The sequence below is a fragment of the Schistocerca serialis genome, chromosome 7 (genome assembly GCF_023864345.2).
Source record: "Schistocerca serialis cubense isolate TAMUIC-IGC-003099 chromosome 7, iqSchSeri2.2, whole genome shotgun sequence".
Classification (NCBI taxonomy): Eukaryota; Metazoa; Arthropoda; class Insecta; order Orthoptera; family Acrididae; genus Schistocerca; species Schistocerca serialis.
This window is the reverse complement of record NC_064644.1, coordinates 453496566-453514567: the sequence shown is the minus strand read 5'-3', so window position 1 is coordinate 453514567 and position 18002 is coordinate 453496566. Positions and strand designations below refer to the sequence as shown.

Here is an 18002-nt window from a genome sequence, read left to right as displayed (position 1 = left end):
TGGGCACCTTTGGGAAGTGAAAGGAAGACTCGATGCGCTCAATTTCATATCAGTTCTGGAGAACGTGATGTTGCCTTCTGTGGCAGCGAGATTTGGCGATGGTCAGATCATGTTCCAACAAGATCGCTCACCTATTCATATAGCACCTGTGGTTAAGAGGTGGTTCGACGACCATAGTAATATTACTGTAATGGAATTTCCACCTAAAGGAGCTGACATGAATCCCATTGAGAATATATGGTCAGATCAATACGGGAAAAGGAATAGTCACCGTCGACTCGCAGACATCTTTATAATGTGATTTATGACGTTTGGAATGAGTTACTTGAATCTCTCAGTTATGTGGCTAAAGTTGTGGACTCAGTGCCCAACAGACTTCGAGCCGTTGTGGAAGCCGAAGGAGGCTATACGCGATACTAAGCAGCATCAGCATAGGTTTTTTTTTTCAGCCCTTAACCCGTCAGCTGCGACAGATGTTTCAAGTTATTTTTTTCGGACGTATGTTTTATATAGTTCTAAGGAAACGCAGTAAGTGGAATCTGGACAAACAAATTAATTCACAACAAGATATGTAATATTTAATTTGCTAAGAGAAGAAATACTCACATTATATATTCATGCAGTCTCCAAAAAATACATGACACACGTGTATATGCAAGAAGGGTAAAAAGCAATTCAGCACAAATGAAAAATATCAGGAGAAGTTCGTCGATGAAGGTGTAACTGGAGAGCGAAGGTTGGGCTAGAAAGGGAGGTAAGGAGGCCCGAAAAAGAAGAGAAAAATCAAATACCCAATAGGCTTCGAGTCGTTGTCGCAGCAGAGGGCGGTTAATACATGCAATTCGAAGCAACAGTAGAAGAATAGTTTTATTTACTGATTTTCGAGGCTTTATTTTGTGACGGCTAAACAGTGCTGCTTCATGAGACCCACTATTGGTCCACATGTGGCTAAACATCAGAGGTGTAAAAGATTTTGAGAGTTGCCCGAAGTTCCCTGAAACAATAACGTGTTTTAGACAAGAAGATGATTTTTAGTTCATTTCATTTTAACCATTCACAGCATGCTTTGAGATTCTAATCTATGATTTCATTTTATATTGCCGGCCGGGGTGGCCGAGCGGTTCTAAGCGCTACAGTCTGGAACCGAGCGACCGCTACGGTCGCAGGTTCGAATCCTGGTTCGGGCATGGATGTGTGTGATGTCCTTAGGTTAGTTAGGTTAAGTAGTTCTAAGTTCTAGGGGACTGATGACCTCAGAAGTTGAGTACCATAGTGCTCAGAGCCATTTGAACCATTTTGTTTCTACATGTTGACGGAAGATTGGACTCTAACGGAGTTCCTGGAATTGTGCAAAATGAAACACAAATTTTTCAGAGATGTTCATGGGCTAGACTATATTCCCTTGGAATTATTAAGATAGTTGGAAGTACCATCAATGAAAGAACTATTCAAGCTGGTGTGTAGGACATGTGAGGGACGCTATATAATCAACAGACTTAAAGAGTAGAATAATGACAACATCAATGAAATAAGTTGCTGACAGACGTAAATACTACCAAAGTATCAGCTTAATGAGCCATAGTTGCAAATTCTCTTGAGAACTACTTACATAATGATAGAACTGCCGGTAGAGGACGACCTGAAAATAGAGCAAGTTAGTTCCGTAGAAATTTAGGAACACACGAGGCAAAAGCGCCCTTATGTCTCATATTAGGAGAGTCGTGCAGAGAGGCCAAGCCGCGTTTGTAATATTTGTAGATAAAGCAGTTCACAGTGTTCACTGGAATACGCTACACTGAGGTAACAAAACTCATGGGATACCTCCTAATATGGCGTCAGATATCCTTTTTCCTGGCGCAGTGCGGCAACTCGACGTGGCATGGACTCGACAAGTCATTGGAAGTTCCATGCAGAAATATTGATGAATGCTGCCTTTACAGCCGTCCATTATTACGAGACTGTTACGGTGCAGGGTTGTGTACACGAACTAACCTCTCCATTATGCCCGAAATCGGTCGATCTGGGTGGCTAAATCTTTCGCTCTAATTGTCCAGAATGTTCTTCAAACCAATCGAGAACAATTTTCACCCGGTGACAGGGCGCATAATCTTCCATAAAAATTTCATAATTGTTTGCGAACATGAAGTCCACAAATAGGTGCAAATGGTCTCCAAGCAGCCGAACATAATCGTTTCCAGTCAACGATCGTCTCAGTTGGATTCCAAGTAAACACAGTCGACATCGTCATGGAGCCATCAACCAGCTTGCACAGTACCTTGTTTACAACTTGGGTCCACGGCTTCCTGGGGTCTCCGCTACACTCGAACTCTAACATCAGCTCTTACCAAGAGAAGTCGGGACTCGTCTAACTAGGCCACGGTTTTCCTGTAGTCTGGGGTCCAACCAACACGGCCACGAGCCCAGGCAGCAGGTGATGTCGTGCTGATAGCAAAGGCACTCGCGTCGGTCGCCTACTGCCACTTTCAAATAACATCCGGGATTTCAGCCAGGTAACTTTTTCAGCGACCGTCGATATTTCGGCGGGAGAACACTCCGCCATTTTCAAGGCAAACTGCAACGGACAGGTGACGTTCATGCAAATTTAAAACCTCGGTTCTCGGACTGATGCAGGAAAGACAACACACACACTGAACACTAGTACCACCCCCTGTTAACGAGGTTTCTCGCTAATTTAATCTCAACTGCCTCCTTAACAACACTGTCCCAACAGCTGGACTTGCATGCCAGTATCTCGGTGTTATTATATAACATGGGGTGACCATTATCCAAGCAATGTTCGGCAATAGCGGATCTACTTGGCTGCTGTAGTCGTGTGTGCCGTTTATGCTCAGTATATCGGTCCTCCACGGCCCTGATAGTTTGACCAATATATGCCATGCCGCAGCTACAAGGAATGCGGTACACCCACCTTACGTCATTGTCCATTAACGCCAAATTTCGCCTAACTGATACGTTCGTCGTACGTCCCACACTGATTTCTGTGATTATTTCACGCAGTATTTCTTATCAGTTGCCACTGACAATTCAACGCAAATGCCACTGCTCTCCGTTGTTAAGTGAAGCCCGACGGCCACTGCGTTGGCCATGGTGAGAGGTAATGCCTGAAATTTGGCATTCTCGGCATACTAGTGACTCTGTGGATCTCAGAATAGTGAATCCCCTAACGATTTCCGAAATGCAATGTCCCATACGTGTAGCTCCAACTACCATTCTGGGTTGAAAGTCTGTTAGTTCCCGTCGTGCCGCCACAATCACGTTGGAAACCTTTTCACATGAGTCACCAGAGTACAAATGACGGTTGCACCAATGCACTGCCCTTTCATACTGTGTGTTCGCGATACTTTCGCCATCTGTATATCGTTATCCCATGGTTTTTGCCACCTCAGTGCATTCCAAATCCTGAACTTAATAAGGATAAAACACATGATTCACAACTTATACAGAAACCAGACAGGAGTTCTGAGAATCGAAGGACTTGAAAGGAAGCGGTACTTGAGCAGGGAATGTGATATCTTTGCATGTGATTCAGTCTGTAGTTTGAATGGAATTTAAAGTAAATCAGTGAGAAATTTGGAAAAATGAACTAAAATTCAGCGAGAAGAAATAAAAGCTGTTTGATGTTTGCCGATGACAGCGTAATTCTGTCAGAGAAGCCAGAGAACTTTGAAGATTGTCAAATGGTGTGAATATGAGTATTAGCATTAAGAAGCAAAGAGGTTTTGAAACAGAGAAAATTGTTAGCATATAACACAACAAGTGTTAGGCAGTATATGCCGCGTGTGCAGCCTTATATGGAAGTGAAACGTGAACGATAAACGTAGCGGACAAGAAGAGAATAGAAGCTCTAGATCTAGATCTACATATATATGCTCAGCTAGTCACCAAGCGATGTGTGACGGAGGGCACTATTCGTGCCAAAGTCATATTCTCCTCTCTGTTCCACTTGAGGATCGCGCGTGGGGAAAACGACTGTCTGAACGCCTCATTACGAGCTCTAATCTCCCTTATCTTTGAATGGTGGTCACTGCTCAATTTGAAAGTTGGTGGTAATAATATATGCTCTACACCCTCGGCGAAGATAGGATTTTGGAATGTAGTGAGCAGCCCCTTCCGTTTAGCGCGTCGTCTATATGCAGGAGTGTTCCACTTAGGGGAGAGAGATTCTGAAATTGGCATTTTTCTTTAGCTGATTTCATGAAATTGATAATGTATCGTGCCCCAAGAGGCACACTTTTATTACACCGAATTATTGTATGTCAACTAATTAATACGTATCCAACTGATGTTTTTAATAGATTACATCGATTCGTAAACGATATTCAGCTACATAGGAAACCTCCGAAAACCACCCTCCAATATTAGGCAGTAGAGTAGACTTTCAGTAGCCTTGAACCGATCTAAGATGGTTGTTTTCTTCCTATTTGACACCTTATCGAACAGACATGCTCACTGGATTGCTAGATTCGTATGTCTATGGCTGCATTTTGCACTTTGTTGCATCCCACAGAGTTTGAGAATCAACTTTTGGAGAAGACATCTTTTCGATCTTGAAATTTTTCACTTTTTTTCTTCCTTCACTAGTGACGCATATAGATGCACTGATGAACAGATTCACCAAGAATACGACACGACCGTGTTCTTCCGACTACTAGTGATTTTGCCACTTTCCTAATGATGTAAAGTGTAAAGTGCAGCGAGTGCCCAATGAGGGGTTTAATCGACAGTAAGAGAATGATGTGCTGGGTAGTTATAACTTAGCTGCAGCTACTCACAGAGTCCAGTGTGGGCTGTAATTACGGAATAGCAGCGAAGATTGGTAGATATGCAAATGCGTTAAAGCGGAATCGATTTACTCTGAAAAAAAAAGTTCAAGTTTGGGCAACAGGTACAAATCAAGAAAGACGTATAGAAATGTTTCAATATGTAATGAATTAGGAACGTACGTGAGCATATGAGGCCAAGCAAGTGAGAAAGGCATCATGTTGATTTTATTATTAAATGCTGCTTACATAATTTGTTCAATCTGAGCACCGGAGACGTTGACGAGATGATGTACAGCTCCAAATTTGGGCCTGGTGGCCAGAATTGGAACAAACTTTTTTCTAGCGTATATCAGTTCCGCATTAACACATTAGCACCTCTACTAGCCAACACCGAGCCATCGAGAGTAGCTGCACTTTTATTATAACCACCTGGCATGTAGAGCAGGCCACGGGTGGTTCTGCGATGTTTCTGGTGATTTTCGATCCATGACGTGGAACACTGACTCAGTTTATCGTGAACTTGAAACAAGACGTTTATTCCACCTTTCTTGTTGATCAAGTGTTGCCCTTTCTCCTACATCCTTATCATGAGCGTGCTGTGATCGTTCCCATCTTCCAAAACGACAACGGCTGTGTTCGCTAGCTGCGCCCGTACGTTCCGGCTTTGTCGAACTCTCAGGCAGTCTATCAAACCTCGAATCTCCTGCTAAATCATCCAATCTCAGTCCCACATAAAATGTTCGGCACTATTTTGAAGAGTGGGTCAAACGTAATAGCATGTATGTAAATTCATACCTTTATGGTATCTAGCCATTGGTGAGTAGCTTCAGCTGCATATGACATAGCTGAAGAAACTCGTGGATTCTCTTCCTGCTGAATTTAGGTCATATACAAGGCTACAGGTAGTGTTACTCGTTATGAGCACGTAGTCTCGTAGAAGTCACTAATTTTTAATCCGGTGTGTTCCTGTTTCTGTGGGCTATTGTGTCTGTGAATTAAATCTGCCTATTGATGATGCTGGCACAGTGTATGAGAAAAGAACAGAATAATGATGAGCGATGGTCACCACTGCAGTCTGCATTCTACCTACCAAATTTTCCTCTGCAGCTGGAGGAACTCCATGTCCTTGCTTGAGCTGTTACCAGAACTTCCTGGAAGGATGCATACTGAACTGTCAGTGCTGGAGCGTCTATCTCTCGATGGAATCAACAAACAGCATTGTAGACCAGCGAACTTGTGAGCGATTATCACCACTAAGGGTTAGATGAGACAGTCGGTAACTTCTGCTGCTGTAGGGATTCTAAAATAATAAATTACGAAATGTTTTTTCTGCATGAAATATCCTGGTATGCAGTCAATAAATCGCAAATCTGTGGGAAAAACGAAGATCCGAAGTCAGATGGTGGCTTTAATTTCCGTCATAGCTTATCAGGCGAAAATGATGGCCTTCCCACATAAACATAGCTTAATTAAAAACTTATGGACACTGACTTCACTAATTTAATTAGCTTCAACAGAATTTATTTAGCTGAATAATAATAAGACTCCATTTTATTGCTTAAGTTGTTCACGCTGCACAACACGCTAATCTTCTGATACCTTCTCCACCACGGTACGTATGAAATGGCTGAAGTAGAAAGAAAATGTAATTACTGTGACTGACATAAACACTACAGTCAGCTGATTATGTAAGGAGGCAAACCTCAGAAAAAATTTCGTCAGGTGGACAGTCTACACCATTAACGGAAGTGCGTGGCCTTGATCACTCAGAAACTCAGAAAATGTTCTTACAATGTAAATCGCTCATCGCAAAAACAATGATAAGAATGATTCGCATGCAAATCTGCATGTGTTATCACGAGAGACATTTGAATGATCACCTATTCAAGACCCAAGAGAGGAATTTTGGTAACGAGAAGAAACAAAATATCGATGTAAGGGAACCAAACCCACGCATACTGCAATGTCATGACTTATCGCTACATTTCCATCTGTTTAAAATAATTACGCTATCTGAACAACAAACACAAGTGTGCGATTTCATTGATGTGATCGAAGCTAAATGAAACAGTACAGTATGACATGTGACTAAAACTACTTTTTCACGTTCAGCGTCACTTCTTCATTAAATCAGTCCAATATCAAACAGCACACGAATTACATTTTTAAGCAATGATATTGGCGCGTCAATGTCGCAACCCCCCTTTAGCCAAGCATAGTACAACATAGCCGTGTATTTCGGTGAAGAAAGTGGACTGTATAGAACAGAAGGAAATCTGATAATGAAATGACAATCATGTAGCTTTACTTGTGGTTTTGCGCATTTTAGTTTTGGAAAATAGACGATCGTTCTTATGCAGAGCTTATACTACCTATAGAAGCACACATCAAGAGGGTGGCATTATTTCGTTGTCTGCGGAGTGTAACATCCCTGTTAGGAAAATGTTAATCTAATGTAGAACGATCTTAATGGCCTGTAAGAGTATTGGAATCTTTGTTTTACATAACCTGTGTTTCGAAAGAAAAATATACATCGTTGATCATCGGTCACTCGGAAGTCCTACTTATATTACAAATATTTGTGAGATATGACGGTGGTTGTAAGTACTAACGTGAACTTTATTCCTAGAATAATCAATTTTTGTTGACATTTAGGTCTAGCTATGATGATCATTTTTAACATTCATTTTTTTTATGGGGGACTCTATCCAGCATAACTGCAGAGGCACAGCAGTAACTTGACAATTGTAACTAATTAATGACTAGATTGTTTGGCAAGGATTATAATAAATTGGTTCAGTGTATTTACTGCGACTGCGAGAAAAATTAATTGTAATAAATAAGGGCATTTTTCAAAGCACCATACCGTAAACCAGGAACTCTCTGGACTTTCCTAAGTCTTCACAGAAGCCAACATTGCAGATAACTGACGCCGAACATCGATGAAAGTTTAGGAGGGAGATCCGTGGGAGGCATTAGAGGAGGGTGGGTGTTGAACAGTGTCTCAACTTTACTATAGAATCATGTTATTCGCTTATACAGGTAATTGCAAAATAATTAAGCAAATTAGCTGTTGCCGAGAACTGTCTGGAGTAAACTAGTGACACGAGATACGATAAAATCAGCGTCGTGGTGCATGCTTCAAATTATATGGCAGCGTAATAAAGGAGTCTGTAGAAATAAAACTATCTCAACACTTTTAAAACGGAAAGGAGTTTTCAGTTTAAGGAAGACTTCGGATCTGGTACTCAGTTCATTAACATCTCGGCGGCCATCTCATATGGTAGAGTCGGAAAACACCCAGGAGAAGCGAGTTACACGGATTAATTACAAGGATAATACAAAAGAAGAGGACGTCCAAGAGCATGTTGGGTGGGAAGAAGCACACACGACCCGTACTTGGAACATTACGTCAATTGCCATAATACTCTGCACATAAATGGAACCGGAATCTTAAAAATACCATCAGTTATGCTGAGACCGTCACGAAACCACCAAATCAGTATGAAGCTCATCTGGCGAATAGATTCAGATACACGACTCCTACACAATTTGCTTCAAATTGTACTAGTGCTTGAGGACGTTGTTTTCTTCTTATGGTTTGTAGACATTTTATTCCGCTATTGTAATTCAGGCACTACGCCATTGTCAAACATAAATATTCAGATTTTTTTAATTTCTGTCTTGATTGCTTTGAACCAAAACCGATCTGTTTACAAAATTAGAAAATTAAATCAAGACGGACTATAAAAAATCTGATTTTCGAACAGTTATTGCGGACTTTCTCAAAGGACATTATATCAGTTTTTGCATGAGCATTCGGTGCCGTGTCATGGCACATTCATATTCAAGTGAATAACACAAGTTTGGCCCTTCCTTTATTTGTATCAGTTATAGCTGCTGTTACCTACATTGCAGTAAATTGGGTCACAATTTCACTAATAACTTGTATCTGTTCCTGTCATGACAATGTGTATATGTGCTTGACAACGTAGCAGAACAAAAATTTCTCCATCGATAAGCTGAAAATGATGTTTCTTATAAAATTAATGCGGATTACGAACACATGTAACGAGAAGTGAAACCACAGTTCTCCATTAATTATTTCAGTTCGCCTATAAGGTATTCGTGATACGAAGGCGAACAACGCTATCCATTGATTCTACTGACAACCAAGTCAGAGCCCTTGAACATCACAGCTTTTAGTGTTCAAACTGGAGGTCTATGTCAGAACAACAGGAGGGTCCATTGAGATTTACCTTTCACTCTACATAATACTTAATGTATAACGTCTGAGCTGCAACTCCAGGTGAACAGTAACGTTTTACAGTTGGTGTTAAAATACAGCTGATAATCACGCAGAAGAGTTTCTTAAGGGCTGTAGAAATCCGACTTGGCATGAAAAGCTGAAACACACAGGAGTGACCCAGGTGCAGAAAACTGAGATTTAGAAACTGGAAGCCCCTGATTATGAACAGCTGCTACCAGGAATGTCATTTAAAATTATTACAGTATATACAATGCGTAACTCTTAATAAATTTGACTGCCACTTTGCTGATCATGAGAGTTGGGAGTATGCCATTTTCATCTATGTGTGCTGTAATAACATATTGTATCTTATAAATGGTAATATGAGTCCAAGATAACTTTCAAATACTGAGGAGTAGACAGTGCTTCTGTACTACACTTCGGTTTTTGAAATGAAGTGCACACATCTGAAGCATCGTAGGAGCTTATAGTATCGAGTTGTTATGATAATACGCTTATGTACCATAAAGTGCAGTTGTTAGAACTCTTTCATCTGTCTGAAAGCCATTATATTGATTTTTTTTTTAAATCTGTCACTATGAATGGGGTAATCATCTTGGGAATTACTTGTAAATAACAATTATATTATGGCAGGTATGTTGGAACAGTTTCAGGTTCTACATTTATTTGTCTTTGTCTGTGATTTTTGGAGTCCTTGTATACAATACTTCTCTTAGAAATTCCGTTTATATTTGTTTAGACCTATCATAAAATTCTTGGAATAGTGACAATTCTAGTTATTTGGAAACTACTTGTCTGAATGTGGTTTTCAGTTTTTATACTGTTATGGTATCACAGCCAACTGTACGATGTATGAACATTTGTTAACGACTGTCAAGCTACTTAACTTAATGTTGCTTTTCAAACGAATCATTGATATTGTTATTACTTTTCTCCAGAAATGTTTGCAGTAAGATCTAACAATTTAAAATCCGGGTTGGGACAGCAACATTAATTAGGACATATTACTACTCTCCACTGAACAGCGGACAGGCACATTTGAAAGTAGACAGCTGGATATTTTTTAGCTATTGGACAAAGTCCATCATCAGATGAAGAATCACACACATGCACAATCACACACGCGAAGCCACACACATACAACTTACAAACTCTCACGCAGATGAGCACTTTCATCTCCGTGCCCTGTGGACAGTCTATGTGTTTCTTCATCTGAAGAAGGACTTTGTCCGATGGCTAAAAACGTCGAATAGTCTGCTTTTAAATGCGCCTGTCTGCTGTTCAAGCTTCCTCTATGTGGCGAATGTCCTAATTCATTTTATAGTAATGTCTCCATTATTTGCTTGTGTAAGTGTACTCTATGACTTTATAACGTGCATTGAACCTTTTGCAGGTCAGCGATTTGCACTGTCACAGGTCAAGATGGGCTTGGCGGCCATAGTTCTCAGCCTGGAAATATGTTGCACACCACTTACCTCCAAGTCTGTCGAGATGGATCCCAAGTCTCTTCTGACTGCCAACAAGAATGGCTTATGGCTTGCTTTCCGACCTCTCCCTGCATAGGCGAGGAAGACTGACGAATAAAATTAACGTCAAATTGTTCATGTTAATTTGTATATCTTTGTATGGGTTAAAAAACTGCACTTCAATAAAAGAGCTTGTTTCGTTCGAGTTTTCCTCTTGAGAACATTTTATGTCTGGTTTTCTTCAAGTAGTGTATAGAAATCATTAAAATCACCAGATTATGACTGATTTTTAACATAATGTCGGAATAAAGATTACTAGCTTTGGACGACGTGACTATCTTAGAGCGTAATTCCAGCAAAACTGATCTAGTGATGTAAATGAATAAATAACAGATTGTGGTGAACAACTTTAATCATCTGGCTAACTATTAATTAAGAACAATTATTTTGTCGCAGTTACGTTGGACCAACTGCAGATTCTACATTCATGTGTCTACCTGTGATTTATGAAGTTTGTTTTCAATAGTTTAGGACTTCTGTTCATATTTATTTGGACCTGAAGAAGCATTGAGAATATTTGATATAATAGAAGCTACAGCAGAAAATTGTTTCTGTTCCTTAGGGCTGGATTAGATATTTCCCAAGAGGAGAAGGTGCCTGAAAATTTTAGTTCTCCTCATAGGAAACCACTTATTTTCGGAATTCAGCTTAACATCTATGTTTTTTTTCATATTGTGGGGTAAGTTCTGTCTGAAATGATGTGAATAAAAATATGATTCAGAGGATGAACATTCAATTTTGCAAGAGAGTGTGTACTACAATGTAAATTCTTGGCTGATTAAAATTACTGTTTAAAACTGGTCAACAAATGAGATAATGATAAATGTATACATAATCGATTTTGTATTATTGATTCAACAAAGTGACTGGACACTTCACATCTATCTGACTGTTAAGGAACAGAGAAGTCATCAGTGAAGAAATTATATGTTGTACTGATTACCATTTAATATTGCAACCACTATATCATAACTTACTATGTCGGGAACATATTAACACGTCTTCTGCTACATGCTTAGTGATGGATGTTGCACTGCCAGGCCAAGAGGGGCTACAGTGTTAGGGGTGAGACTCTGTTATGGGTGACAGCAGCCATACGGCAATCAACATATTAAATGAAAACTTTTTTTGTTCTGATGTTTGTGTTATATATATATGAAATTGAATACTAAGAACTTTCTTATGAGTTTTAACTGGAGATGATCTATATATTCAAATGTTATATTTTCCATTAATGTATGATTATATATTTATTATACTTTCAGAATAATTTAATCAAAGGCTGAACAGTCATTTATTTCTGTTACTCCATACATACCATAATAATATGGAAGTGTTTCAAATACAGAGGTTCTTATGTCTTAGGTATTATATGTGACATAAATGTTTTTACATATTCTGAAAAATCTTATACTTGGTATTTCAGTTACTCCATACTTCTCATTTATAGTTTTAACATATGTAAAAACATAAACTTGAAATGTCAGTCTTCATTTGGAGTTTTTGTAGTTTTCCAGTGTTTTCTACAACTGATTTATTTTTACTCTCAGAATGTACATATCAGTGGTATATATCATTTGAAATTACCAATTGTGTCAAATTTCCTTAAATATTTGATTATTTTGATTTTGGATATAAACAAAGCATTCATGTCTAGTTGGTAGTAGAGTATTTGTTCTGTTGGTAAGCTGTGACAGTTTTAAACCAGACTCCAGTATGTTAAAGAGTTTTATCTTAATACTAATAATAAATATATAATTCTTATGTAATTTTCTTCATATCTGCATGAAAGAAATCAGAAAGCACAGAGAAATAAAATCCAAAATTTATATCTGCCTGTGTAGCTTGTTATGGAATATTCCACTAACCTTTAGTTTCTTCTTTTCTTATAAAGGATAGTATTACTACAAATACATTCATTTTCACTGCATAAAAATGAAATATTGTTTTTCTTCAATAAAAAGTTATCTTATCTAAGCTTCATAGAACAGATTGTTTCATTATTTTCATTGAGCACACATAACCAACATATTTTATGTACTCAGGCCAAAACTACTATCTGAAATTTCTGGAAGAATGATTTACTGAGTTTAATATTGTTTCCTTTGCTTGTTTGGACTATCACATTTCACATTCCAGACATGGCCTGATCTTGATGATGTCTCTATGAATGAGAACTCTATGAAACATTTATATGTTTTCACATTTATAGTAACAAATTTTCTTGAACATGTATGTTTACACAAAACTTTCTAAACTTTAATGAAGAGAGAGAATAGCAAACCCTGTAATATTGCATAATACTGTGACATCTCTGTTATACATTGGGATAAAATGGTGTATAAACTGTAACCATATAACATCTACAGACTCAATGTGTTCCTTAGCATAGAAAATTTCTGTTTGAAGTGAAATGATTTTTAATATATAGCCTTCAGTGATTGCTTAAAATAGATGTCATGTACAGCAAAAGTATCTAACATTCAAAACAAATTTTTATCCTTGTAAACCAATATTCTGATTGAATTTGGGAGAGACATTTTGTTGCAATGTAATTTATTACATCTACTCAGTCAATTAACCACAGATTTCTTACAAAAGCAAATAGCAACAGAAGCATCAAATAACCATGTGAGACTGGACAAATTTAGACTGGCAGCCGCTGAAAACTGCTTATTGAAAGTAACTACGAATTTAAGTGCACATGAAAATAATTCAATTAAAATTATCAATCATCCTTTTGGCTTACAAATGTTTATTTTGCTTCATAAAACCATTAAAGTACAGACTGTTATTATCTATCAAAAAGAACAAAAGCAATGTCTAGTTTACAAATAGTTTCAAGAAACAATAAGAATTTGAAAAAAGAGTTTATAAAACTGAGGATGCAATTTTTAGATACAGTCAGAGAAAAGAGAAAGACTATCAGTTTGAATACAATATAAAGTAGCTGATAGTGTAATAGCAGTAAATACGCATAACAGAAGGACTGAATGAGAATGAAGACAAGATGTATATTTTGTATCTATTGAGTATCATGTTTCACATTTTCTTCGTTCAAATGAGAAAGTATTTACTTCAGTAGGAAGGTGGAACTGTGTAAAATAGAGTCAAAGGAAAAATGTCATACCATAGATAACAGTTGTATGATGTGCTAGTAAAACGTTTATAGGAAGGATGTATTAGATGATTAGCAGATATGAGAAATGGGAGCACATGACTTGAGACACTTGTGACTCTCAAGAATGAAAACACCCTTCTGACGTCAGAATTTCGCTATGCTATGAGAGTCTGAGGATAATACTCTTGGACTCTTGGAGAATAGGCCTGTAGGCTCAGTCATAAACGGAGATGTAGCTGTCTATTGACATTGAATAGCTCACATTCAAAACGGTTGGCCTGCAATGTTAAGCAAGACAGAAAGAAAACTATAGCATTTCATTTGAGCTGAATCACTCATTTCACGTGAAATGGAAAGAGCTATACTAAAAGTATATAGTGAATATTGATGCAAACGAAGATGAAATTGTGGGTCTGATAGAAAGTAATGTGTAATGCCGTATTTATTCCCAGTGAATTAGATCCGAAACGCAAAAACCAAGGGGCTTGGTTCGCTATTTGGAGGATCGTGAAATATTTTCAAGATAGGCAGGCAACTGAAGATTACAAGTGTTATTTGACTAATAATGACAGTGCATTACTCTCACTTTCTGGAGGTAAAAGATTTCGTATTATACTTAGGTTAGTTATGAAACCTTTTGACTAAGTCTTCATTAGTATGGTCTCTACTAGATCCGCTTTTCTTACAGCAGCCTTACGTCTCCATTTCCTTATGTCTTTCTCTCCCGGAACGTAAAAGCCGACGTGGACGTACAGCTATGTGACATCAATACCTGTTGTTTCACATTGAGGAAGTATTTCCGCACACATTAACAAATTCTATGATATCTCGACAAAGCGCAACGAACCACTTTACCAGTAAGATTCAAGAACACTACAGCACAACCAGAACTAGGGATACGCTACGATGGATTTTGTCGTTTTCAGTTGAAGTTCATTTTTTGTGAGTTTTATGTTGTAACTTACGTCTTACGAATATGTGACATTTCGAAGCACCAGCTCATTGACGATCTCTCGGAAACACGACGTTGATTGTACGATTTTCTGTAATAAAATGACGGGGAACATCACCTTCGGGGTTTATTAAAAAGAGAAAACGATGAAATAATTTTATGTTACGTGGAAGACTATCGTAAGTTTGTATCACACTATTTGAATAGCAATATTGAGAAATTCCACATGTCCAAAAAACTAAACTTTGCAGGAGATACAAGAAACATTTAAGGCCTTATATTTGCGCTGAAATTCTGGTTTTCTGCTCATTTTTCGTTCAAATGAACGTATAGTGAAGAATACTAGTGCACTGAACACAATCATGATACATTTTCTTGACGTTAAGGTAAAATTTATTTAATGAACATGTGTACTTTCTCAATATTTTGTAATAAATATTCATAAATCATTACTTAACTCATACATCATTACGGTAATGGACAGAAATTAACCGACTTGTGCCTCTTTCCATTCTCTTTGGAATTATACTCCGCACACTCCTGTTAATTATTTATATAAATGATATGCCCTCCAGTATTACAGGTAATTCTAAAATATTTCTGTTTGATGATGACACTAGCTTGCCAGTAAAGGATGTTGTGTGCAACAATAGTTCTGTTTAAAATAGTGCAGTTCATGACAAAAGTTCATGGCTGTAGAAAATAAACTAATGCTGAATCACTGTAAGACTCAGTTTTTACAGTTTCTGACACAAAATTCAACAATACCCGACGTTTTAATTTCACAGAATGGGATGATTAGTGAAACTGAACAGTTCAAATTTCTAGGTGTTCAGATAAATAACAAACTGTCGAGGAAAGCCCACGTTCAGGATCTTATTCAAAGACTTAATGCTGCTATTTTTACTATTAGAACGGTTTCTGAAGCAAGTGATCGTTCGACGTGAAAAATAGTCTACTCTGCATGTTTTCATTCCCTTATGTCGTATGGTACTATATTTTGGCGTAGCTCTTAGAATTTTCAAAGGATATCTTTGGCTCAGAAGCTGGCGTTTCGGGCAAGAAGTGGTGTAAGTTCGCGAATCTTTTGTCGAACCGTGTTCACTAGTCAGGGTATTGTGACATTGACCTCTCTCAGTATATATATATATATATATATATATATATATATATATATATATATATATATATATATTGCCGTTTCTTGTTGAGAATATCAGCTTATTCCCAAAAATTAGCAGCTTTGACTCAGTTAATGCTAGGCAGAACCAAACTGAAGAGTTTCCTCATGGCTCACAACTTCTTCGAGAAGGTCCTTGAAAAATTAAGCTGATTCTTATGTTATATTGTTGATTGCGTTTACTTAAAGTTATGGCTTGTCCTTTTCTGCGTTCATAAACATTTTATTTTATCTGTTATTACTTTTATGTTGTAATTTCACATACTGACACGTTCCAGGACATTGGAGACTTGCTCCTCAATTTCACCATACGGAACTAGACGTGGAAAGTAAAAAAATAGTCTCAATCTTTGACATATGTTGACCAATTATATATGTCAGTGTAGAAATTCTGTTTGATTTCTTCTTTTGATAGGAATGGCAGAAATTGCCGTAAGTCGTGCATTTCCTTGTCATATATAGGCGCATATCAATTATGCTATCTGTTTAAAGCAGTGCTGGTAACATACAATTTTGAGAATGCCTATAACTTTCGTATATGTGGAGTTTCTCTTCGTTTTAGGCGATACAATGACTGCACAACAACAAAGAAAATGCCAGAACTTGCGGATTTTGTCTGTATTATGATCAGCCTACGTATATGTTTAAAGTACAGAATCACAGGTAACTTTGTCAAAAAAATGTGCGTGTGTTGTTTCTCAATATTGCCATTTATTTTTAATAGAACTTCGTTGTATCATGATCGGCTTATATGTTTAAATTTCAAAATCACAGGTAACTCAATTTTGTCAAAACATGGGCATGTAGAGATTCTCAATATTGCAATTCTTTTGTAATGGAAGTATTACAAGCTGATGTCTTTGCTTACTGAACAGGAACTTCCCTTTTTACTTTGCAACATGTCCATGGATATGGTTTTATTTGCGTTTGCCACAGAGAGAACAAAGTGATTAGTATATGAACAAGGGAAGGAATGTGTGTTTTAATAGACGTAACGTGGGAATTTACGCCCGTCCATTTTTTATAAATAAACTGTGTAGACCTGATACAGGCGACATCTGCAACTGGAGAACGCTGAAACTGCAAATCACTTTAAGCTGGCACTGTGTCTCATGCGGTTGGTTATAGATGCTTCGTTCACGTCGATGTCAGCTACCTCGTCCCGTTTGAGAACAGCTTTACTTATCCTCTTCAGTCCCAAGATATCATATATGATACTGCCAGGTTTTATTTTTTTCCGGGCGCATACGCAGCTGAGTCTTCTCTGGCCTGTGGTACCATATAAATACACATCGCACTTGCACAGCTCACTTGCTCGTCCTTCTGCCGAGCACCAAGGGGTGTCAGTATTCATTACAAACTCCGGATCCTGTAACTGCGCAGCATGTCTCGGCAAAATTGAGATAACGACAAATCTTTTTGTAATTACAAGTGTTTTCAGATGATTTACTAACTTACTAGTTAGTGGCGAAGCATAAATTAATGTTATAACCAGTTTATGAGCTTTAAACTTTTCCGCATCATTTATGATACCTCGAGATCCAGTCCCAATTCTATTTACGTCAGTGGAAGGGGGGTTATATTTTTTTTTTGCTTGTTTACCCCAGCCTTGAGTGCCATGTTGAAAAGAACACCTCAAAATGTCGCGCACTTGGTTGCAGATGGCTTACCTTTGCAGGGCGAGAACAGTGCAAAGTGCTTCCTTGCTTCACTACTGATAGGAATTGCATTACACGATAAAAAGTAAAGTTAAATTAGGACAAGTTGTGTTAACCTAATGCCAGTCTATGTGATTAATATTAGAAAAAGCAAAAAAACCTTGAAAAATTTTGCTATGGTAATTTTGTTCAACTATTTCGAACTGCTTGCTTACAGTTGTTGAAAGTTTTGATACCAAATGTGTATTTTGATCTACCTTGAAATCACAGCAAATATGAGAAATATGTGTAATATGTATGTTTTTTTATAAAGCAACAAGAAGCTGTTAAGTTGTGTGTCTAATTATCCTGCTTAAGTCCTGAGGTGTCATATATGATACCATATATAAAAAATTCACTATTGATTCAAAAAACGTTTTGACTGCCATTCATTGTCAACTAGCATTAACACATACCAATTAAGACAATAATAGCCCACACGTACTTTTAATATGCGCTCAGGACTGAAGAG

General features: G+C 37.8%; 1 protein-coding gene across 3 annotated transcripts in view; it reads left to right on the top strand.

Moving 5' to 3' along the window:
• LOC126412656 (cytochrome P450 6j1-like) overlaps nt 1-12361 on the top strand; it is a 179792-nt gene extending 167431 nt beyond the window's left edge. Inside the window, exon 8 of one of the 3 annotated variants that reach the window (XM_050082359.1) lies at nt 10448-12361. In XM_050082359.1, coding sequence (XP_049938316.1) covers nt 10448-10617 — 170 coding nt within the window. In that variant the 3' untranslated portion in view covers nt 10618-12361. The remainder of the gene's footprint in view (nt 1-10447) is intronic. The other 2 variants (XM_050082357.1, XM_050082356.1) reach the window with 2 other exon arrangements.
• Nucleotides 12362-18002: the final 5641 nt, after the last annotated feature.